The sequence below is a fragment of the Myxocyprinus asiaticus genome, chromosome 35, assembly GCF_019703515.2.
Source record: "Myxocyprinus asiaticus isolate MX2 ecotype Aquarium Trade chromosome 35, UBuf_Myxa_2, whole genome shotgun sequence".
In the NCBI taxonomy this organism is placed as follows: Eukaryota; Metazoa; Chordata; class Actinopteri; order Cypriniformes; family Catostomidae; genus Myxocyprinus; species Myxocyprinus asiaticus.
In genome coordinates, this window is record NC_059378.1 from 34,274,740 (window position 1) to 34,300,204 (window position 25,465).

The 25,465-nt window shown below is 37.9% G+C and overlaps 2 protein-coding genes across 4 annotated transcripts in view; one reads left to right on the top strand and one right to left on the bottom strand.

Annotated features, from left to right (window-relative positions):
- Positions 1-2,790, top strand: part of LOC127426123 (metabotropic glutamate receptor 2-like) — a 48,060-nt gene extending 45,270 nt beyond the window's left edge. For both annotated transcript variants that reach the window (XM_051672663.1, XM_051672665.1), the window contains exon 7: positions 1,314-2,790. In XM_051672663.1, coding sequence (XP_051528623.1) covers positions 1,314-1,387 — 74 coding nt within the window. In that variant the 3' untranslated portion in view covers positions 1,388-2,790. The remainder of the gene's footprint in view (positions 1-1,313) is intronic.
- A 138-nt stretch (positions 2,791-2,928) lies between these two features.
- LOC127426124 (U3 small nucleolar RNA-interacting protein 2-like) lies at positions 2,929-25,117 on the bottom strand. Of its 2 annotated transcripts, none has more exons than XM_051672667.1 (15): positions 24,930-25,117; positions 24,670-24,755; positions 24,460-24,575; positions 24,000-24,067; positions 23,857-23,898; positions 23,629-23,755; positions 23,321-23,445; positions 20,619-20,711; positions 20,042-20,142; positions 18,625-18,759; positions 18,298-18,360; positions 12,302-12,447; positions 11,963-12,042; positions 11,592-11,665; positions 2,929-3,138 (listed from the first exon to the last, which is right to left on the bottom strand). In XM_051672667.1, exons 1-15 carry the CDS (start codon positions 25,008-25,010, stop codon positions 3,036-3,038), a joined length of 1,440 nt encoding a protein of 479 aa, XP_051528627.1. In that variant the 5' UTR covers positions 25,011-25,117; the 3' UTR covers positions 2,929-3,035. The 2 variants fall into 2 exon arrangements, with proteins under 2 accessions (XP_051528627.1, XP_051528626.1); XM_051672666.1 differs by having other exon boundaries at positions 12,293-12,447.
- Positions 25,118-25,465: the final 348 nt, after the last annotated feature.

Here is a 25,465-nt window from a genome sequence, read left to right on the forward strand (position 1 = left end):
AGGGTTAGTAATGACAGAATTAAAAAAAATTGATGAACTATCACTTAAATAATCTCCACTACAATACATTTTTACTTTCATTTCTTTTTTAAAAAAGCAGGGTCTAAAAACTAAATATTTTTCATTTCGGTTCATTCTGAGCAGAAACTGTATTTTTCCATTCTGGTTCCAGCGTTTCGCAGCCTCTTTTCTAAATGTTTACCGATTACAACAAAATAAAAGCACGGTTAATAACATTCTTTTTAAAATTACAGTACTCTATGCTAAAAGTGGGTGATACACATTGCAAACTGAGTTTTACGTGTCCCTTTTTACATTTGGCTGCAGTTTCCTGGAGAAATGAACACTACAAGCGCTACAACAACTGCGTTTTATTCACTTGCACACAAATCACAATTACAGTGGCTGATTACGATTTTATAAACACACATTTTTCGCACTATTACTTACTGCTATGTTATTATAGCAAAACACTTTAATGCGTCATTTGAAAAATGATACATTTTAACACTTATATTACAGGACCACCTACATTTACACACTTATTCCAATATATGTAGCTTGTGTGGTAGTTCACCTGATAGAGTGTTGGACATCAGACTCAGAAGACCGTGGTTCAAGACCAACCATGGATGCTCAAAATGGAAGTTATATGGAAGTATCATTGAAGTGATACAAAATGAATAGGTTGCTTCAGATCAAATGTGCTTTTATGTCGAATTTGCCCTTTAAAACTCTTTTGGTTATGTTTACACGTTGGTTAAGGGTAAAGACTGTTTTGTTGACCTATCTTTTAGGAAACTATTGGTTAGGGTTAGGTTTAGGCTAAAGTTTTAGGTTAGGGAAGTGTGTTGTACTCATTAAAACATCCATTATAAATTCACCTTACAAAATCATTTTACTTGTTTTTGGCGCCCTTCACTGGGAAACTGTAGCCAAATGTGTTATACAGCATGCCATTTTGATTTGCAAATATGTTGCCATGGTCATGTAAATTTCATGAGATCAGGCTGTGATATACAGTACCTGTTGCAGTGTTGTCAGATCTCGCAAGTAAAAAAAGGACCTGGTCTGGAATAACAAGCTCAAAATAAGGGACTTGCCTCACCCAAAATAAGAGAAAGTAGCTGATTAAATGTTTTCCCACCTGGGAGAATTATGAAAATAGAAGAACTACATTTTCTAGATCACTATATGTGCATACTATTGCTATTTAGAACTGAGCTGCAAGAAATGTTTATGAGTAATCATAACAAATGATTAAGTGGTAACTTGATAAGCGGTATTAAGTGGTAACCTTTTTTCTTTTACAGCGTCAGCCTCAACTATAGTGCCAACTGTGTGTAACGGACGAGAGGTGGTCGATTCTACTACATCATCATTGTGAAGACATGCTTTCCAACAAGACGGGGCCAATTTTTTATCTATCAACTAAGCAAAATCAGGAGCTAACTGCAATTTTTTTAGACTTACCCTCTGTTTTATTTGATACTCAATTGAAGTATAGGAAACTTCACCCAAAAATGATTCTATCATCATTTAGTCACCCTCATGTTGTCCCAAACCTTTGTGGTGCTTCTTCTGCTGAACATAAAATATGTTAGGCAGAATGTTAGTCTGTCACCAGTGTTAGTCTTACTCAATGCATTTTCATTTTTGGGTGAACATTTCCTTCAAATAAATGGGCATCTAAATGAATAGGGTCACCACTACCTTGACCAAGCATGTTTTCTTTCAATTTAGCAGTAAAGCAATTCTTTATGATCAAGTTCAAGTCTTGACTTTTGAGAGTGCAAGAACTATTGTAAATGTGACAAACCATGTTCCAACATACTATGCTTACATTTTATCACCCTCAGGGGCCGTTCTGACCAAACACGTTCTTGTGTTAAAAAGCAGCTAGAAGCAGCTTAACGAATAGAACAGAATGCAGGTGTCACGAGATGCGTTTTAAAGTTTAAGTCCTTTTAACTTGACACATCGTCTTATAAATCAGGCATTCCTGATTAGGTGGTCAAAGAGGTCCATCAAGCGCATGTTTACATAGAAAAGCAATATTTAAAACAGCGCAGATAGACGCAATAACGCGTTCGGTGTGAACGGACCCTTGGTAATAGAATAAATGAATGTTTTAAAGAGATAGGAAGCTAAAATGGCAATATGCACCCCCGATTTCTGTACAATACAAAAGATATGAACTAGTGTCAAGTAATGTTAACAGTAGAGTTCTCAGTCTATTTAACTACATTTCATTGGATGTTAACGAGTCACTGGGGACGGGCATTATAAAGGAATGCTTCAAATAACCCTGTGTTTCAGCACATGCAACAACAGTGTCTTCAATGCCAACATGACCTGCACAAAATATACAACAATTTGATTATTTTTTACGTACCCCAGGGTATATTATTTAAGACGCTGTATTCTCAGGAAATGGGAGACTGTAACCTATTTCTCTTGTTTTAGTTAAATGTAGTAAAGTAGTAAACCTTCATTCAGAGATGAGTTTATTGTCCTTTTAGTGTCGTGATGAAATCATGTCTCATGTTTGGTCCTCATGGAATAGTTTACAGTAGGTATCATTGCAAGATGGAAAGTAACAATATTCTGTATTGCCCTTTTTTTTTTTAAATAAAATTAAAAAAAAAATTAATTACATTAAAATCTTAGTGGTCAGTTTTGAAAAGTAGGTAACAATGCAGACGTTAATGTTTAAATGTGAACTTTGGTGAACCAGTCAGTGTTTTTCTTGTAATATATGTAAATAAATTATTTTTAAAAAAATAAAGGAAGTCTTCATTTGACTCACAAGTTACTCTTTTACAGTTCTAACTAATAAATCAATTATGGATTGTACCTCTAATAAATAAATCTAAACACGCACCATTACATAGCACTCTGGAGAAAAATGACTCATCCAAATACTAATAAATTCAACAGAAATTTAATCAAAGATAGATTTTCTTTTACATCACGCTCTGACATACAAAGAAATAAAGGCAGCAAAGTTCTCCATTCAAATCCAAATCCATGTCCTAGTTATCAGGGCAAGTAACTTCTTGCTCTTTTGTTTGTCTTTTAAGTGGAATGACATACAGTCCGTTCTTCGCTTCCTTTATTCTCCACCATCGGCCCAATCTGACAAAAACAGAACAAAGCAAGAGATGTGTGTAAATATTGCATAAAAAAGGAACAATTCTTGCCACCCACACTAGTGCCATCTAGTGGTAGCAGAATGTTATTGCATAAACTTATGCCTTGCACGAAACACATTCAGATTAAACAATTTAATATTTTGCTCAGTTTAAAAATACATTCACTATTTGCACTAAAATGAAAATAAATGATTATCATATGATTGGTTGTTTTTTTGGCAACAAAAACATTACCAGTAATTACATCATTAAAAATGCACAATTATGTAATCTGTGGCTGAATAATCTTTAGACTACACTTGAACAAATAGAATTTTAGAAAACTTTATTTGTAAATACTATTTGTCAACATTAGTAAAAGCATTAGATATTTTATTGCCATTTATTTTTTGTCATTAATAATTTTTATTGATTCCACACTCAAATCAACATAAACAGCACATGAAAACACAGAATCAATTTTCAACAAAATATACCCCACTCCCTCCCTCCCCCCTACCCACCCAACACACAACCGAGTGGTGAGACACAGAATAATATCAGACAAACATACAAGCAAACAGTCAAAAATTAAATAAAAATAAAAAATAAAATACTCAGATATAAAAAAAAACTAAAAATTGCCCAACAAAAAAGAAAAAGGGTTCCACACATCAATTAATTACATACACCCCATTTAAACTGTCCCTCTCCACTGTTCCTCCCTGGCACCCTCCAAGAAGGCCAAATAAGTGCCCCACTTCTTCTCATAGGCACCCAAGCTGCCCAGCCGCCTATGCGACATCTTTTCAAAGGTGCCCAATTCGGTGCACCACTCATGAAATGAGGGTGCACCAGCCGACTTCCATCCCCCAAGGATCACTTTCCTGCCGATCATCACACTGGTAAGGACCCAGTTTTCAATGTGTGTGTTCCCTAATTTAACCCTTGCCCCATCCCCCAAAATACAAAGTCTGGGACAGAATGAAATCGGAGCGCTCAGGATCTCACAGACATAACTCTGAACCCTCGACCAAAACTCTTGAATCTTAGTACAATACCAAAAAACATGGGCTATGTCCCCATCCTATGATTGGCATCGCCAACAGGTGGGTGTATCTTTAAGACCAAGCCTATGCAATCTAAAGGGAGTCCAATAAAAACGATGCAGAATCTTAAATTGAATGAGGCACATCTTTGCATCCCTAGACATAGACTTGGCATTTTTTAAAATCCTACCCCATTCTTCATCCTCCAGTACTAAATTCAAGTCTTTCTCCCATAACTTATTGAGAGATGTCAAAACCCCATCCCCTAGACTCTGAATTAGCCAGGAATAGTACGCTGAAGCCTCGTGACCCTTTCCAACAGCCGCTAGTACCATCTCAAGAGTGTCTGCAGCTTTAGGGGGCTGTGTACTACACCCAAAGATGGTACAAAGTAGATAGCACTGCTGTAAGTACCTGAAGAATTGAGATCTGGGAATCCCAAAACGGTGTGTAATATTTTCAAAGGATCTCAATGCTCCATTTTCATACAGGTCACCCAGCGTAGCAACTCCCTTCTCAATCCATTCTGTCCAGCAAAAAGGGAACTTATTAATACACAGTTTAGGGTTTAACCAAATACTTGCGGCAATGTTCAGGTAAATGTCCGAATTGAGCACGCGGGAAACCCTTGTCCACACTAACTGCATGTGTGAGATAACGGGATGTGTCTTTAGTTCTCCGGGCAGCTTGGTAGAAAGACATTGCAATGGCAAGATGGGGCAAGAAGTTCTTGTTCAATGCAGAACCAAGGAGGGGCTCTTTCAGGTGGAAGTGACCAATAAGCCAAATGTCTGAGACCGAATGCATAATAATAAAATGAAATCTTGGGTAAGCCTAGCCCACCTTTGTCAATCGGCCTATGTAACTTATTGAATTGTAATCTGGGACGTTTACCATTCCAAATGAAAGACTTCGCTATGCTTTCAAATTGCTTAAAATAAGAGAGGGGGACATCTACCGGGAGAGACTGTAGCAGGTAGTTAAATTTTGGAATACAGTTCATTTTAATAACATTTACCTTCCCAATCATCGATAAATGCAATGAAGCCCACCTACCCACATCGCTCGAAAACCATTTTATTAAGGGGTCAAAATTAACTCTAAATCAGACAAATTTGTGGGGAATAAAATGCCCAAATACTTAATGCCCTGTTTGGGCCACTGGAAGGCCGTTACTGGACAGTACGCAGTCAGAGCCAATGCTTCAGATTTAGACCAGTTGACTTTGTATCCTGAGAATTTGGAAAAGGAATTAATAATTTTGTGGAGGCAAGGCATAGATTTATTAGGGTCAGAGACAAATAATAAAATATCATCTGCATAAAGCAGAAGCTTATGCGCCACGCCTCCTGCCACCACCCCTGGAAAATCCTCCTCCTTTCCTATCGCGGCTGCTAATGGTTCCAGGGCAAGACAGAACAATAATGGGGAAAGAGGGCAACCCTGCCGAGTGCCCCTATCCAGAGTAAAATAATCTGAAATTAATCCATTTGTTTGTACCGCTGCTACAGGGTGTCTATAAAGTAACTTGATCCAACCAATAAACGTACTCCCGAACCATACATTTCCAAAATCTTAAAAAGATAATCCCATTCTACCATATCAAATGCCTTTTCGGCATCAAGTGAGATGGCAGCGACCGGAGACTGATCATTCGCTACTGACCACATGATGTTGATGAAACGCCTAATATTATCAGAAGAGCTACGACCCCGAATAATCCCCACCTGATCTATATGTATAAGAGATGTCATAACCTTACTTAATCGGTTAGCCAAAATTTGTACATCTAGCTGGATCAGGGAAATTGGACGGTAACTCTTACACTCGCTTGGATCTTTGTCCTTTTTAAGAATCAGACTGAACTAAAAAATTCAGCAGCAAAACCATCTGGCCTCAGAGCCTTGCCTGTAGGTAGGGACTTAATTACCTCGTCAAGCTCCTCCAAGGTTATCTCAGAATCAAGATAATTTTTTTGCTCAGTCGTCAGTTTAGGGAGTTCTTTAATGCCATTTATTAATATTGGTTTAATGTTAATTTATAATAATACAACTCTTCATTGTTAATGTTAACATACACCGATCAGCCAAAACATTAAAACCACCTGCCTAATATCGTGTAGGTCCCTCTCGTGCTGCCAAAACAGCTCTGACCCGTCGAGGCATTGACTCCACAAGACCTCTGAAGGTGTCCTGTGGTATCTGGCACCAAGACGTTAGCAGCAGATCCTTTAAGTCCTGTAAGTTGCGAAGTGGGGCCTCCATGGATCAGACTTGTTGGTCCAGCACATCTCGTAGATGCTCAATCGTATTGAGATCTGGGGAATTTGGAGGCCCAGTCAACTTGAACTCCACCTTCTTCCATTGCTCCATGGTCCAGTTCTGAAGCTCACGTGCCCATTGTAGGTGCTTTCGGCGGTGGACAGGGGTCAGCATGGGCACTGTGACCGGTTTGCTGCTATGCAGCCCCATACGCAACAAGCTGCGATGCACTGTGTTCTGACACCTTTCTATCATGGACAGCATTACATTTTTCAGCAATTTGTGCTACCGTAGCTCTTCTGTGGGATCGGACCAGACGGGCTAACCTTCGCTCCGCATGCGCATCAATGAGCCTTGGACGCCCATGACCCTGTCGCCGGTTCACTGGTTGACTATCCTTGGACCACTTTTGGTAGGTACTAACCACTGCATACCGTGAACACCCCACAAGACCTGCCGTTTTGGAGATGCTCTGACCCAGTCATCAAGCCATCACAATTTGTCCCTTGTCAAAGTCACTCAGATCCTTACGCTTGCCCATTTTTCCTGCTTCCAACACATGAAATTAAAGAACTGACTGTTCACTTGCTGTCTAATATATCCCACCCCTTGACAGGTGCCATTGCAACGAGATAATAAATGTTATTTACTTCACCTGTCAGTGGTTTTAATGTTGTGGCTGATCAGTGTATACAGTGGCAAGAAAAAGTGTGTGAACCCTTTGGAATTAGCTGGTTTTCTGCATTAATTGTTCATAAAATGCAATCTTATCCTCTTCAACATCACAAGTATAGACACAATGTGCTTAAGCTAACAACACACAAAAAATTCTAATATTTAAAGTCTTTATTGAGCATGGTGCTGTGGAAAAAGTAACTGAATCCCTAGGCTAAAGATGTCAAGAAAAACAAATTAGACTCAGAACCTGGCATCCAATTAATGAAACGAGATTTGAGGTGTGGGTTAGAGCCACTCAAAAAATTTCAGTTTGCTATTCACAAGCAGCATCTGCTGATGTGGACCATGCCTCGAAAAAAAAGAGATCTCAGGAGACCTACGATCAAGAATTGTTTCTTTGCATAAAGCTGGAAAGGGTTTCAAATTGATCTATTCTTCTGTCCACAGTTAGACAAATAGTCTATAAATTGAGTTGATTTAGTACTGTGGCTGCTCAAGCCAAGATGACTCAAGGGGGCACAGCAGAATGCTAAATGAGGTAAAAAAAAATAACCACAGAGTGACAGCTAAAGACTTGAAGGTATCATTGGAACTGTTAACATCTCTGTTCATGAGTTTACTATACGGAAGACATTAAACAGGCTTGATGTCCATGGCAGGACACCACGAAGGAAGCTGCTGCTTCCCAACAAAAACATTGCAAAGCACCTGAAGTTTGCCAAAGACCACCTTGACACTCCACAACTCTACTGGGAAAATGTTTTGTGGACTGATGAAACTAAGGTTGAATTGTTTTGGAAGAACACGCAGCACTACATATGGCGTAAAAAGGGCACCGCATACCAACATGAAAACATCATCCCAACATTGAAGATTGGTGGAGGGAGCATCATGATTTGGGGCTGCTTTGCAAACTCAACATTTTGAAGTACATTGACGATATGGGTTTTTTTGTTATCTAAAAAGCAGGTTGGGCAATGGATGAAATAATGATAATATAATATGATTTAATGAAAGCAAATAAGATGTACACAAAATTGCTGAATTTAAATTCACCAACAAAAACTAATATATCTATATATCTATATATCTATATATATATATATATATATATATATCTCTATCTATCTATCTATCTATCTATCTATATATATATATATATATATATATATATATACACACACACACACACACACCCCGGCCACTTTATTAGGTACACCTGTACATCTACTTATTCATGCGATTATCTAATCAGCCAATCATGTGGCAGCAGTGTAATGTATAAATCATACAGATATGGGTCAGGAGCTTCAGTTAATGTTCACATCAACCATCACATCAACCAGTCTGGTTATTCTCTGCTGACCTCTCTCATCAACAAGGCGTTTTCATCCACAGAACTGCCGCTCACTGGTTGTTTTTTGTAACATTCTCTTTACACTCTAAAGTAGGGTTGCTCCGATAACAAAATTTTGGCTTCAGTACGATACCAGCCCTGGTACCTTGGTATCGATACTAAATCGATACTATAATCAACAAATAAAAAGCCTCCGATTTTTTATGAAATTACACAGAAAAATACTTGATGAAAAGAACTGCATAAAGTCTCCGATACAAATTATGCATTTTCCATTTTAATTTTCCTGGATTCCATGTTAAATGTTTTAATTAAATGTTACAATCAAATGGTGTTTACTCAAATTGATACATACAGCTTTAATCAAATAAAAATAGAATACTATACTTTACTATATTTTAATTTAATGAGAAAAGGGGGCCTGGGTAGCTCAGTGGTAAAAGACGCTGGCTACCACCCCTGGAGTTCGCTAGTTCAAATCCCAGGGTGTGCTGAGTGACTCCAGCCAGGTCTCCTATGCAACCAAATTGGCCCAGTTGCTAGGGAGGGTAGAGTCACATGGGGTAACCTCCTCGTGGTCGCTATAATGTGGTTCGTTCTCAGTGGGGCGCGTGGTGAGTTGAGCGTGAAGCCTCCACATGCGCTATGTCTCCGTGGCAACGTGCTCAACAAGCCACGTGATAAAATGCATGGGTTGATGGTCTCAGACGCGGAGGCAACTGGGATTCATCCTCCGCCACCCGGAATGAGGCGAATCACTACACCACCAAGAGGACTTATAAGTGCACTGGGAATTGAGCATTCCAAATTGGGTGAAAAAGGGTGAAAAATATTTTTTAAAAAATTTGTGAAAAAAAACAAAAACTTTTTTATTCTTGGTAAAATAAAATGCTGCAGAACATAGCTTCACAGTATTAATGAAAATCACAACATTCTGATAATACACTTGTGTTTGTGATATTGCTTACAGATGATAATAATAATAAATTTAATATTATATAATTGTTATTATGAGTATTATTGCTACTTTTTGAATATTACATTTTTATACAGTAGTTATATTTTTCTGTCTTCAATTTCACGCATCCAGTTGAATAGAGCTTTCATTTTAGCGGGACTTTTATTTTGACAGACCTTTGAGTTCTTCTTGTTTTTGATGGGTTAGTTATATCAAGCCCATTTATGCTGGGAGACTCCCATTGCAACTCTCGAGCTGCACCAGAGGAGTTTATTTAAGTGTTAACAGATATTTATACTCTAAACACACTGCATGAAAATGAAGCACCAGTAGCGAGTGTGTGCGCGCATGCGTGTGCGACTGTGCCTGTGTGTGTGAAGCAGATGAGAGCAGAGCGGCACCTTTTGTTTATTCTGTAGCATGCAGCGCATGTGACTGTATTATTTAATTAAATTACATCCTTCTGCTGTTTAATGATCACACTTGGCCATATCCAGAGGTTTTTTATTTTATTTTCAAATTGTCATTGATTTCATCTCAAAACTATCACATCTCGTATAATTTTGCTAATGACAGCATACTGTAATATGGTACCAAAATTAGCAAAAAGATCATATCGTACCGTTTAAATTTTTTTGGTATTGCGATGCTTTTTTAGTACCGGTAAACCGCGCAACCCTACTCTAGAGACTATTGCACATGAAAATCTCAGGAGATCAGCAGTTACAGAAATAATCAAACCAGCCCGTCTGGCACCAACAATCATGCCACGGTCGAAATCACTGAGATCACATTTTTTCCCCATTCTGATGGTTGATGTGAACATTAACTGAAGCATCTGACCCATATCTGCATGATTTTACACATTAACCTGATGCCACATGATTGGCTGCTTACATAATTACATGAATAATTAAATGAACAGGTGTACCTAATAAAGTGGACGGTGAGTGTATTTTATAGTATTATGGCTTTACTACAGTAATCATATTTAAACCCTGATATTTGTAGTAAAACTATAGTAATACAGGAAAACAAAAACTAAGGTAATAAGTTAGTTATTTAGTGATTTTATGCCATGCCAGCTTCCAAGGCAATTTTCATGGTGAAAAACAAGTTAAAATATATTAAAAGGTAGAGGGATTCAAAAAATAAGTTTTTTTTAAATAATTTTTTTTTATATAAAGTCAATGTAGCGAACTCTAAAACTGATTCAGGGTTGACTTTGTTAAAAAATCTCTTCAAAAGTGTTTGCTGAGCAAAATAATTTGCTAAAAGAAATAAATCCAGCACAATCCAATAAAATATGTTTCAAGGATAGTGGATTCTGGCATGCGGTGCACAATGGTGGATTTTCGTCTGATATTAAGAACATATGTGTAAGTCTGGAATGTCCTATTCGGCACTATCGTAATAAAAATCTTAATTTAGTTGTTATTATGGACAGATTTATAAGTACGTAAAACCTTTGTTAACCATGGTTAATCTATAGTAAAACCATGGTTACTATACGGATACAGTATACTGTATTAAAACCATGATTTTTTTATTGTTACTACAATATTACTAGAGTAAAACCCTTGGGTCCACAAAAAAAAAAACAACAACTAAATGGTAGTAAGCCTACATGGTTACTACTATAGTAAAGCCATGGTTTTACTACAGTTTACCACAAAATTATTTTCATTACCATAGTTTGGCAGTGGTGGCTCAGCGGTTAAGGCTCTGGGTTACTGATCAGAAGGTTGGGGGTTCAAGCCCCAGCACCGCCAAGCTGCCACTGTTGGGCCCTTGAGCAAGGCCCTTGACCCTATCTGCTCCAGGGGCGCCGTATCATGGCTGACCCTGCACTCTGACCCCAGCTTAGCTGGGATATGTGAAAAAAAAGAATGTCACTGTATATGTGCAAATGTATAATGTGTGATAAATAAATATAATTATAATTATTATTATTTCTGTTTTCTTGTATTATCACTATGGTTTCACTACTAATATTATGGTTACGTTTACTGTAGTAAAACCATGGTAAATTTATTGCGAGCACACGCAAAACAATTTCAGAAAATAAATTCCTGCCCTGTCCTCTAAGGGACTCCTTAGGTCTCTCACTACTCACTATACCTTATAAAAAAAAATTAAAGAAACACACTTTACCTGTGCTCTTGTCCAACTCCTGCCACAAGAAATTTTCCAGAATTAGAGAATTTCAGACTGTTTACAAATCCAGTCTAAAGGAAAAAAACCAGAGAAGAGAGAAGCATTCATTAACATTCATTATATATTACCGTACAGTTATTGTTAGAGATCCATGCACATTTGAGTGGCACATAATCAATGCTGACAATGAGCAATTGTAAAAAAAAAAAATCTATTATGAATTGATACATTATTCATCCACTTCAAATGAAGTACTATCCAAACACTCCTTTATACAGACACACAATAGTACCCTGCCACAATGGCACAGCTCACACTGAGTGACTGTAACCAGTCTAAAAGAGCTCTATTGAATTTGTATTGCTCACCACCGGGATGCTGAAGAGGGGCTCCAGGCCTCTGAATCCCTGCCCACACTTCCACAGCTGCACTGCTGAATTATGTGAGCCTGTAGAAGGACAACAATGATGCTTAATAATAATCAGGTGTTTAGAGTGCCATCTCGTATGGAAATAAAGAAGCCTGAGAGCTTTGTGAACAAGGAAAATAGGTTTACAGAGGAGATTATGATGGTAATATATTGTGCTCGAGGGTAATAGTGTGTTTATGTGAATAAAAGGTGAATGAGAGTATGTGGGTGTTTGTAGTTTAAAGTGCATTGGGTTTGTTGTCTAAATATGTGTAGTTTGTGTGTGCACCTGAGGCACCTGAAGCAACTGTGTCAGAGTTGTGCAGTGCCGCCACAGACGACACCCAATAGGGTTGCTCCAGACCAGTGTTTCCATGGCTACTGTGGGCTTGCTTCACTGTGATCACTGGCTTCTTTTTATTAACAGTCCAAATGGATACAGAACTATGTAAACAACAAAACAGGAGCAAAATGTAATCAATTATATATTAAAGAACTGTTTGTTACATTTTTTTTTACTTTGCATGGTTATGGCAGGAGTTGAAAGATTAGATACAGTGGCAAGAAAAGTATGTGAACCCTTTGGAATTCGCTGGTATTCTGCATGAATTGGTCATAAAATGCAATCTCATCTTCATCAAAGTCTGGAAAAACACAATGTGCTTAAGTTTACAACACACAAACAATTATAATTTCTCATGTATTTATTGAACACATCCCATTAAACATTAACAGTACTGTGGAAAAAGTAAGTGAACCCCTAGGCGTATGACATCAACAAAAGCTAATTAGAGTCAGGAGTTGGCAAACCTGGCATCAAATTAATGAAACGAGATTGGAGGTGTGTGTTAGAGCTACATTGACTTATAAAAAGCACTAATAAAATTCAGTTTGCTATTCACAAGAAGCATCTACTGACCATGCCTTGCAAAAAAAGAGATCTCATGAGACCTACGAACATGAATTGTTGCTTTGCATGAAACTGGAATTTCAAATGTATCTATTCTTCAGTCCACAGTTAGACAAATGGTCTATAAATGGAGATGATTTAGTACTGTGGCTACTCTCCCTAGAAGTGGCTGTCTAGCCAAGATGACAAAGGGCACACTGCAGAATGCTCAATGAGGTACAAAAAGAACCCTAGAGTGACAGCTAAAGACTTGAAGGAATCATTGGAACTGGTTAACATGAGTTACTATACATAAAATATTAAACAGGTATGGTGTCCATGACAGGACACCAAGAAAGAAGCCGCTGCTTTCCAACAAAAACATTGTAGTGCCACCTTGACACTCCACAATGCTACTGGGAAAATGTTTTGTGGACTGATGAAACTAAGGTTGACTTGTTTGGGAAGAACACGCAGCACTACATATGGTGTAAAAAGGGTACTGCATACCAACATGAAAACATCATCCCAACGGTGAAGTACGGTGGAGGGAGAATCATGATTTGGGGCTGCTTTGTTGCCGGGACCGCTTGTCATCAGAGGCAAAAAAATTTTTTATTAAAATATCCTACAGGATAATGACAGAGTGGCTGTGAACCAATTGAAGCTCAGTAAAAGTTGGATGATGCATCAGGACAATGGCCCTAAACATCAAAGTAAATCCACTACAGAATGACTTAAAAAATCCACCTTTTGGAGTGGCCCAGTCAGAGCCCAGACATTAACCTAATAGAGATGCTGTGGAATGACCTCAAGAGAGCCATTCACACCAGACATCCTAAGAATATGGCTTAGCAGAAGCAGTTCTGTAATGAAGAATGGTCCAAAATTCCTTCTGAACGTTGTGCAGGTCTAATCCGCAGATACCGGAAACGCTTAGTTGAGGTTATTGCTGCCAAAGGAGGATCGACAAGTTATTAAATCCAAGAGTTAATTTACTTTTTCCACAGCACTGTGAATGTTTAATGGGATGTGTACAATAAAGACATGAAAGATTATAATTGTTTGTATGTTGTTAGCTTAAGCACATTGTGTTTGTCTATACTTGTGACTTTGATGAAGATGAGATCACATTTTATGACCAATTAATGCAGAAAACCATCTAATTCCAAAGGGTTCACATACTTTTTCTTGCTACTGCTTAACTTTGCACTGATGATATTAGTAAGAAATCTTAACACGTTAATCTCACGCTAACACGTTTAAAGCTTTTAAACGTTTTAAAGTTTTGTGGCTAAACTTTCAAAACAGCGTGTACTTTTCAACACTTATTTTGTTCTATTACTTCACTCCATATAATTCCAACTAAACTGCACTACTATACACATGAATTTTGTTTGCTTTTACACACTAAGAACTGAGTCAAAATTATTTTCTGCAGTTTGTCACTGGTGCTGTTGATAGCGTTTAAGTTGTATATGCAAATTAGACTCTTGTAACAACTTTTATTAGAAGCTTAAAAACTAAACTTAGTCAAAGCGAAACAATGGATAACGTGTCTGAAACTTGAGGCTCTGATACACTCACAGCGAAGTTCTTCTTCGTTCTTCGAAACAGTAGAGCAACAGTATACTATTTGTGAAGACACCGGCCATGCTGCTGGGGGAGGCGTTTAGAGGAGCATTTATATATGAGATGCACACTACATGTACAACATCACCAATGTCAAATTAATGTCTCATTCTATGAATAGAATTTATATGAAATAAGCAAAAAAAAAAGCTGTTTTAACCACTTGATTTAAAGTAATATAGTGTACATGTAAATGCAGTAGGGCTGGGTATTGATATAGATTTCCCCACTTGATTCTGATTCACAAGCTCTCAATTCAATTCTGATTTCAATTTGAAATCTCTTAATACGGGTATATTTCAGTTATATAATGTCCATTTTTCTTACATATGAAAGAAATTCTCCCCCAGCTAATGTTGTTAATTATAAAGGGGACTTTCTAACTAGGTACATTATGAAAATAAAATTTTTCAAATGATTTATATATATTTCTTTTCATAATTTGTCATATTTAAGCTTTTTAAAAATGTACAAATCTATGTATTCCATCAATAAATATAATATTATACTGAATCTATTACATGTTTATTGTTTAATGCATAATTTATACTATCAGTAGAACAAATCAGTTCTATAAAGAGCGTCTGTAAATGAGCGCATATTAACGAGAGAGGACTTGAAGGGCTTCTTCACCTCATCCATGCTATTCGTGATAAGAATTAAATGTTTGTTTTGTTGTTTTTGATCAACAATTGAATGTAAAGAACAAAGGATATTAAAATTTGTCATTATTCAATGACAACTGGATTGTGTGGATCTCGCCTTTGGACACACATTACATTGAATGAGCGAAACTAACACGCAGTGAAAGGATGCTGAACTTCTTTGCCAATACGCTGCTCAAAATCTTAACATTTACCAGCCAGTGGCTAATCACAGACATTTTTAGTCACATAGCTTGAAATTTGTTCTCATATGCGAGTGTTTTACTCGCATTGTAGAGAGTTGTGCATAGAGTAAAAGATCGATCTTGGGATTTAAGAATCCATATCAAGATTATTCAAATAGACCTGGGTAGCTCAGTGGTAAAGATGCTGGCTAGCACCCCTGGAGTTTGCTAGTTCGAATCCCAGGGTGTGCCGAGTGACTCCAGCCAGGTCTCCTAAGCAACCAAATTGGCCCGGTTGCGTAGAATCACATGGGGTAACCTCCTCGTGATCACTATAATATGGTTCGTTCTCAGTGGGGCGCGTGGTGAGTTGAGCATGGTTGCCACGACACGCGCTATGTCTCCGTGGCAACGTGCTCAACAAGCCATGTGATAAGATGCGCGGGTTGACGATCTCAGACGCGGAGGCAACTGGGATTCGTCCTCTGCCACCCGGATTGAGGCGAATCACTACACGACCACGAGTATTTAAAAGCACATTGGGAATTGGGCATTCCAAATAAAAAAAAAATAAAAAAAAGATTATTCAAATGAAGATCTCGATGCTTTGGAAAAAATCCATATTTTTACCCGGGCCTAATATGCAGTATCTAATGTGTAATTTGCAACCTAGTCTCTTAGAATAAACATTACTATTACTACATTTTTGCAAATTGAGTTTTACCAGCTGCGTTCTGTTTCACCTTAACACTAGAGGCGCTACAAAAAAGTTTTATTCACTTTCACACAAATCACAAGTACAACGGTTGATTATCACTTTATTAACACTATTTTTCGCTGTTACTCGCACACTGCCATGTTATGATATTGTAACACTTTTACTCTAACGCATCATTTCAAAAACTATACATTTTAATGTTTCTATGACAGACACACCTACAATTACACACTTATTCAAGTGTGATTAATTTCCACGGCAGCTCGCTTGACAGAGTGTTGGACTTTGAACTTGCAAGAACACAGCTTGAGACTAGTCAAGCACAAAAGCTGACACATGAGACAAAAGTGACATAGGAGCAACACGAAATTACTTGAATGACATAACATAAATTTGGCTTTTTATGTCGCATTTGCAACAAAAACACTATCAGATAGGTTTAGGTGTTGGTTTAGGCTAAGGATATCCATTTTGTTCACCTCTAATTAATCTTTTAGGATACAATTGGTTAGGTTTAGGCTAAAGTTATAGGTTAGGGAAGTGTGTTTTACTCATTAAAAACTCCATATAAAACTCACCTTAAAAGCCTCATCTTATTACAACATAATTTCACTCACTTTTGGCACCCCCTGCTGGACATTTCACTGGGAAACTGTAGCCAAACATGTAATACAGCACATAATTTTGCTTTGCAAAAATGTTGCAATGGTCACGTAAATTTAATGTGATCAGGCTAACAATTTGTCATGTTTACATTCTGCATTCATGAGCTAAAGCGCTAACACGCGGCCGGTTACCCACTGTTGAGTGGCTTTCGGCTGCGGACGGCACATGAGTGAAGCAGCATATCAAACAACTGACTGAATGGGCACTTAGAGTATTTGAGTAGATTTGGTTCCTTTTGCAGACCACCGGTAATTCCAAAAAATAAAAAATAAAAAGACATGGTCTTGGAAAATGTCTCATTGCGAACGATCGTACAGATGTAAATAAGTTTGCACCACATCGGGATCTCTGCACACCACTGTGTTCACGTTTATGCTTAAGTGAGCGAAAAAAAATCAACCAGAAAAAAATGTGGCCGTCAAGGTAGGTGGAGCACAGGTCAAACCCACCAGTGAAGGTAAGAAGGTGTCTAGCAGCCACTTTTCCTGAAAGTTTACACTGGCAAGCTATTTCAAACCTCTGCAGCAAACCCCAAAATACTACCAGATGTTGCTTGAAATGACGCCACACAAGTTTGTTCTTCGATTTCACTAGATACATATTGAGGCCTTAAGAACTTAAACATAAATAGAATAAAATCAATGCATCTAGTTGAAAATTTTAGTGTAAATCTTAGGCCAAGACATTGTTAGGCATTACATGTCTACATGAGTTAGCAGATGTTGGTCTACACCAGAGGTATTAAATTAAAGTTTCAAGAGGTCCGGTCTCTACAATTCCTTCCCTGCAAAGGTCCAGAAAATAATAAATTGCATGGTGTCAGTAGTCAGTAAGGCTTTGAAATGATGTTTTTTTTTTCAGTTATTATAACTTTCCAGATGGCAGCAATATTACTTTGTTAAAAAAAAAAAAAAAAATGTAACTGTCAAAATAGTCACTACAAAGCAGAGATGAGGACACTGGCCCAGAGACAAAGGCAAAGCAGTGGGTGTGAGGGATCTTTTCTACCAAACGATTAGGCTAATATATTGATGATAACATCTCTGATTAATTTTCACAAAATTAAAACAAAAAACTGTTTGTAATGAAAGGCACATAACATGCTGATTAATAAAGCTAAATTTAGACAGAAAAAGACGTTAGTCTAAAAAGGTGACCAGTGAACTTGTCCTGTCACAAACCTGCTTTAGCTGAACCATCCAAGTCATTTATCAGACAGATGAAGATAGTTTCACTTTGCTTTATTCTCATTTTCTTTAGTGTGTTTTAGTGAAAGATGCCAGTCCCTGTCTACATTGCTGCTCACCGTTTCTCCTCTGCGTTTGTTAAAATAACCACGCCTGGAACTCTACGTAGCCTAATCAGGCTTTATGTGACGACTTGTGTATATCGCGAGGGAGAGAGGCAACACGCACGGAGCAGGCTCTGCTGTTTTGACGCACTGCTCACTAAAACTGTAGAAACGTTAAGATAGGACAACCGTTGGGGTCGGGACTCTGGACGAGGTCCGCTAATTGGTGACCGCTACACCAATGAAGCTAAAGTGAGATAAAAGCTTACCCATCATCACCACCGGTAACCATGTGCTCTTCATTAATAAGCTGGATACAATCAATGGAGCCCCTTCAGACAGACATAAGACATGAACAGAAATATCATTACATATAGGTAGGTGTAAATAAGTTTTACACAGAAATTACACACTTCACCTTAAACTAGTTGCTTAGCTAGGCCCAAATCCTACAGGCTTTTCTGCTGTTATAAGGGGAAGATTTGAGGTCATAATGTAAGAAAGGAAGGCAGGCTAGTCATGATTACAAACTCTCTCGTCCTTTAAGGTCAACATGGGATGGAGAGATGTAGGAGAGAGTCTAGCATGAAACTCACTCGTGTCCATGAAACACAAGCTGTGATTCTTCAGCTATTTTCCAAACTCTGACTGTTCTGTCTCGCCCGCCTGCTGTCACACACCGCTCACGGCTCAAACAGTCCAACGCTGTGATCTTATCCTGATGGCCAAATCTGACAATCACACACACAAAATTAAACCAGTGTAATGAAGTTGAAAATATGTATAGCCAAATGTAGATATGTATAATCATGAAGCCTGTATAAGAATACTGTAAAAACAGTATTGTGGCGGTACCACGGTACATTATTTATATGGTACTTAATACTATGGTAGCATGTTCCCACACTTTTTGACCAATGAATTTCCATGATGTTTACACAGTCTTTTCAGTGCTTTGTGTTTATTACTGGATAAGAGTTTGTAAAATCATTTTGATTCAGACTGAATTAATATTTTAGACGGATATGTGAACCAGTTCAACCAATTAATTGAAAAGAACTCAAAGTCAAGAGGATTTGTTCACAAATCGGACATGGCTATGGCTAATTCAGCCGGTTAAACTGTTTAAAGCAGAGGATAACTATGAAAGTGTACACCGATCAGCCACAACATTACAACGACATGCCTAATATTGTGTAGGTCCCCCTCGTGCCACCAAAACAGCGCCACCACAATTGTACAGAGTGGTTATCTGAGTTACCATAGACTTTGTCAGTTCGAACCAGTCTGGCCATTCTCTGTTGACCTCTCTCATCAACAAGGCATTTCCATCCACAGAACTGCCGCTCACTGGATGTTTTTTGTTTTTGGCACCATTCGGAGTAAATTCTAGAGACTGTTGTGTGTGAAAATCCCAGGAGATCAGCAGTTACAGAAATACTCAAACCAGCCCATCTGGCACCAACAATCATGTCACGATCCTGACCCGTATCTGATTAATTTTAAGCACTACACTGCTGCCACTCGATTGGCTGATTAGATAATCGCATGGATGATTGTTGGTGCCAGATGGGCTGGTTTGAGTATTTCTGTAACTGCTGATCTCCTGGGATTCACACACACAAGTCTCTAGAATTTACTCAGAATGGTGCCAAAAACAAAAAAACATCCAGTGAGTGAAAGTTCTGTGGTCGGAAATGCCTTGTTGATGAGAGAGGTCAACAGAGAATGGTCAGACTGGTTCGAACTGACAAAGTCTTCGATAACTTAGATAACCGCTCTGTACAATTGTGGTGAGAAGAATATCTGAGATGCGGGTTGGCGTTGTTTTGGCGGCACGAGGGGGACCTACACAATATTAGGCGGGTAGTTTTAATGGTGTGGCTGATTGGTGTAAATTCACTCAGACATTTCCACAACTTTCCCATGAATTTTACAATTGTAGTAACTTCCATGGTTTTTCCAATGACCATGGGAACCCAGATGGCAGCTCCATTCAAAGGGTGTACTTACAAGGTTTCTACGTACGAGTTCTCCTCCACGTTCCACACTTTCACTGATCGGTCGTGTGATGCACTGTAGAGGTCATGGGTCCCTCTTCTAAAGGCCAAACCCTGAGGAGAGACAGCATTATGACAGCTGTTTGTAGGAATTCAATAATGAAATCGTAACATAATAAAATAATAGATAAGGAAATGGATGGTATAAAAAAATTTAAATAATTTAATACACTGTTCTGTACATAAGTTTACATAACCATTGCAGAATCTGCAAGATTTGTATAATTTTTTTAAAAATGAAAATGATCATAAAAAAAGTAGGATTTTTTTTTTTTTTTAGTACTGTCCTGAGAAAGCTATTTGACACATATTACACTGTTAAATTCTTCATACACTTGATTTATGTTGTGCGTTGCCTCCTCGAGTAATTTAAACTGAAATTGTAACTTCAGTCATTATTTTTTCTTTTGGAATACACTTAAATATCAGTTATGCAAATTTCCCTAATTAAAGTAAAATTTAATTTGAATGATTACTATTATTTTATACATACAAATGTATGTCTAAATGAGAAGAAATCTTTTACTCACCGAAACGGCGTCTCTGTGTCCCGTGAACTTGTACAGGTGTTTACATGTTGCCGCATCCCAAATCATGATGAGTTTATTCATGTCCCCAGTAGCCTATTGAATAAAAAAAAATAAAAAAAGCACACTTTGTAAATGACAAAGTTTACTAAAACACTACTTGAAATTGAAAATTTTCTCATCCTACAACATCAAAGAGAGCAGCAGGATAAATGCCATGAAGTGACAGAGAGGGTAGAATGTAAAGGTTAATGCAAAGTTAGTTTTAACTGGAAGTGTCTTCTGCAGATCCCAAGAAAAACAAACTATCTTTCTCCATTACACATCATATAAACACTAGCAGTGTTAAAGGGGTCATGACATGAAGAATCAAATTTTCCTTAATTTTTTAACATATAAGATGTCATTGTACTATAAAAAGTTTGAGAACTCAAAACTTCCTCCTCTCTGCAAAGAGAGCATTTGATGAAACCAAGCTGCCAAAACGACTCGTGCTCTACTTCCCCTTGGTTGTGTGATGTCACAATTTGGTTGATATTGGCATCTGACCAGCTCCACAACAACACATCAACGCCTACTTTACTTTTCACTTCTGCCCAGTAGCAGTATTATGGCAAGGAGAGAGCAGGTAAATCAAGAGCAGAGAGCCAATCTTAACAGTGGGTGTTTACTGTCAAGTGTTATAGGAGAAGCAGCACCAAAACAGAGCGTTTGTGCAAAAAAAAAAAAACTGTTTTGTTTAAACATTAAAATAACAAAAGGACATGAAGTCCATTCCCACTGGTGGTACTAAAGCCCGTTTTAGGTACTTTTCCCTGGGACTAGTACTTTTCATTGCTTTTGCACCAGAGGAAGAACAGTTTCTTTGAAGCCATTTTAGGGGACATTTTAGCTCCTACTCTGGAGTAGGTATAGGGACAGTGGCAGACTGTGGGAGGTGCTGCAGCCTGTGATTGGTCAAAAACCTATGACGCACAAAGCAATGAGAAAGGAGAGGAACTCCACAACCACATTAGTAAACACACTAGCTGCTAGCCTGCTACTCAGAGGTTTGTGCTAATTGTACAATTCCCTCATCAGAAATAAAATAAAATCAACAAAGTATCCAAAGAGGATCATCTGTTTCACATAGGTGTGTGTGTGTGTGTGTGTGTGTGTGTGTGTGTCTCTGAGGGGTGAGAGCTGCTGCGTGATTTCATCGGGAGACTCCGAGTTTTCATTGCATCTGTATTGTTTGTACTGTGTGACTATACGGAAAATAAAGCGATTTCTGTTTTACAACATCGATTTGTTTCTGGAATGACGAATATAAATAATCAGTTGTTTATCGAGAGTGGGTAATTGAACTCTATTGTAGAGTAAACCTTCATAAAATCTAGTTTACATGAAAGTTGCATTCCTCTTACTGTGTGGTTAAAGGTGCAATATGTAATGTATTTACTGTACTAAAGCATAAAATTATCATAATATATTATCAGAGATTTAGGACACATGCCAAGTTGAAATACTGGCTTCCCCGAAAACAATACTAAAGTATATTCTACTTTGAAATGTCCGTTCCAGGATGGAATTTCTGTTTGTGTTTTGGCCTGTGTGATCCCGCCCACTGCCCATTTCCCAATAGTATTTCGACACCCCGGGTTGCCAAATTTGAAACAAGTTAGCGGGCAAAAACAGCGCACTGCAGCCATGGAAGCCAGCAATACATCTAGCTAACATTGACAGAGTTATAAAACATCCACATGAGCTGGTTTATAATCTGCAAACAATAAAAACATTACAAACGTATGCATTAGCTGATCAACTTAATGTAAGGCTCGTCGCTTGCCATTGTCAGTTTGCTCGTTCCTGTTGCGTGTCCTCAACCTGGCAACCCACGTGGCCTTAGAGTCTGGGGAGGAGGGGGCGGAGGAGACAACTCTCTCCAATATTTTGAATTTGGACCGCAGTACCCATTTTAATCGCTTGATGTCAATGTTACATATTGCTCCTTTAACTTGCATCAAGATGTCTTTCAGTCAATAAGTGAGTATTTCAGTACAGTAATTTATGTTGAGTCATAAAATCCTTAATTGTAAAAGATTGTGTTGATAAATAGGTTTATAGTGCATTTTAAACATGTTGTCTGTGGAGTACAGCGTGTACTGTGTTGTTAAAGAGCCCTTTCGCCGCCTCGTCTCCCCTCTCACTCCGGCTGCAGGAAAACCGCATATGCGCCTCAAATGCCCAGTTTAAACTGTAACCTGAAGACACAGGCTAAGTCTGAAAACTGAAAAATGTGGCCTTCAGAGGCTGTATAAGAATGGATGAAGGTAGGATGAAATAAAAGTGTTTTTTAAACTGTTCAGAGTGTTCCATTCATCCAAAAACGCTGTCATTTAAACCATAAACTGATTAGGCAGCTGCCTACATTTTCAGATGCAGCCAAAGTTTGTATAAAACAGCCCTAACAAAACTCAGATCCTGGCGTCTTCTGTCGGACGTGCAAATGACATCACAAGAAAAATGGTCGATATTAGATGACATCATTACGAGGGTTACTTCTATGAGTCGGAATGCAAAAGAGGAATAGTCTCCTCAGGTGTCCCGTTTCTCATAAGAGTTCTCATCTAGAAAGTGACTAAGGGAAAAATACCAGTACTGTAGGTGGGAAAGGGCCTATGGGTGTCATTACAGCATCAGTGGCCCTCACTCGAAGTTCTCACCAAGTATTTGCCATCAGATGATATAGCCATACACAGGACGTGAGCAGTGTGTCCCACATGCCTGTCTTCGGTTCCTTTTCGTCCTCCTGCAATTTTGTGCACCTTCTTTCCATTCTCCACATCCCCTGGAAATGATATGCATTATTCATTTAGAAGCTTCTGTACATATCAACTAAATTTATGTTACTTAAAGTTCTGAATAGTTATAATTATTCTCTTTTATTGCAAAGCACTCGAAACGTCCACTGAATTTAAAATGGGTAGACAATGTTAAAGCAGAGAGATAGCACCGGGTTTGAGAGACTCACATTTGATAATGGAGCAGTCTTTGCTTGCAGAGAAGATGTATTTCTCATCTGGGGTGATGACGAGACATGTGACTGACAGTGTGTGTCCTTTTAACAATCTGATCTCCGCTGGATCTGGAGCTACAAGCTGATGACATTCAGAAGCGAGGTCAGATTAACATCAAGACAGACATTAATAGTGCTCAATATAAATTTGTAGTCACAGGAAGTAATGGAAACATCGCTTACTTCTTTGGCTATGAGTCTTTGCAGCTTGCCTCTCTGTTCCAGCTGTGATGGACAAAAAAAAAAAAAAAAGAGCGAGTGATTACTTGAGTTAGATATTAAAGAGCATTTCTACAACTTTGATGAACAGGATCAAGTGGACATACCACGTCCTCCTGCAGCCTTCCAGCTATCAGATCTGTTTCAAATGATTCTTCCTCGGCTTGTTTCTCCTCTGTCAGTGAAAGTGCAAATAATAGTTTCAGATAGACTGTATGCTCCTATTGTAGGTCAACAGGTAGAGGTTGTCAAGGTTAAGTATTCACACTTTCAGCTCAGAGTTAAACCTTGTATGCACTGTAAGTTGCTTTGAAACAATAGTATGCAAAATACATAAATGTAAATATGGGTCAGTGACATGTCATGCTTATTTTGTTGTCATACAAAAACTCAAATTATGGAACTGTACAGCTTTTAAATAATAAGTGATTGATGCTAATGATTTAGACCTAATAACAGGTGTAAATATCTTTCATGAGAAATTCTAGTATAAAAAATATTATGATTGAAAGTAGCGAGAACGGTTTAAATTTAGTGCGAGGTGTTTGGAGGTTGCATCTTACACACCTTCTTCTCTCAACTGCTCCAGGTAAAGTTTTGCCAGCCGAAGTTTCTTCTCCTGCACAGTCTCCTCGATCTCTTCATCCACATTTTCATTGTGTCTTTTGTTAGGTACAGGAACACTGAAGAAAGACAAAACTCAAAGTGATTCTTTATTTCCACATTCATATGACAGCAGCATTCATCTAACAGAACACATTTTAGAAGTTTAATCACCTCTCATTTTCTGAGTCACTCGATATTTCTTCATTTGTCCGTTTATTGAGCTTTTTGGATCTCACTTTGCCATCATCTGTGTTACTCTAAAAATGCAAAAGACCAAGCAACATTGGATGGATGGATAGATGGATAGATAGATAGATAGATAGATAGATAGATAGATAGACAGACAGACAGACAGACAGACAGACAGATAGATAGATTAAAAAATATAAAAAGAAATCCTGCACACAGTGCTATCAGCTAATTATACTCACCTTTCTTTTTAAAACAGGCTGTTTGTCTCCTTTATTAATCGTCGAAGCGACAGTCTTTTTCTTTAAAAAGAAATTTGACATGATGGATCACAAAAGTGATTCAGGACTATTTGAATTCACTTTAGTTGCGTTTAGCTGCCACTCACATGGACACTCACATGGACACACACATGCTGCTTCCTGCAATTTTTCTTCATGGATGTTTTACTTGTGCGTTTGCGCCACAGCGCCGCTTAGTGTACTGGCGTTTGTGACGGCAATACGCCTTTGTATTATTTATTTATTTATTTATTGTAATATTTGTTGTTGTTATGAGAATGATGATGATGATATTACTCATTCCAAGCACACTTCACCTACATGCTTATTTATTTTTTGTTACACTTTTGTAAATTTCTTATTTACCTCCATATATTTTTTGTACTTTTATACATTTCCGTCTTTGCACATATAATTCTAAATGAAAGCTTAAATACTTCTTATTCATACTTCTTTTTCAATACTTTTCATTCAATTTTTTCCTTGTCTTTATTTCT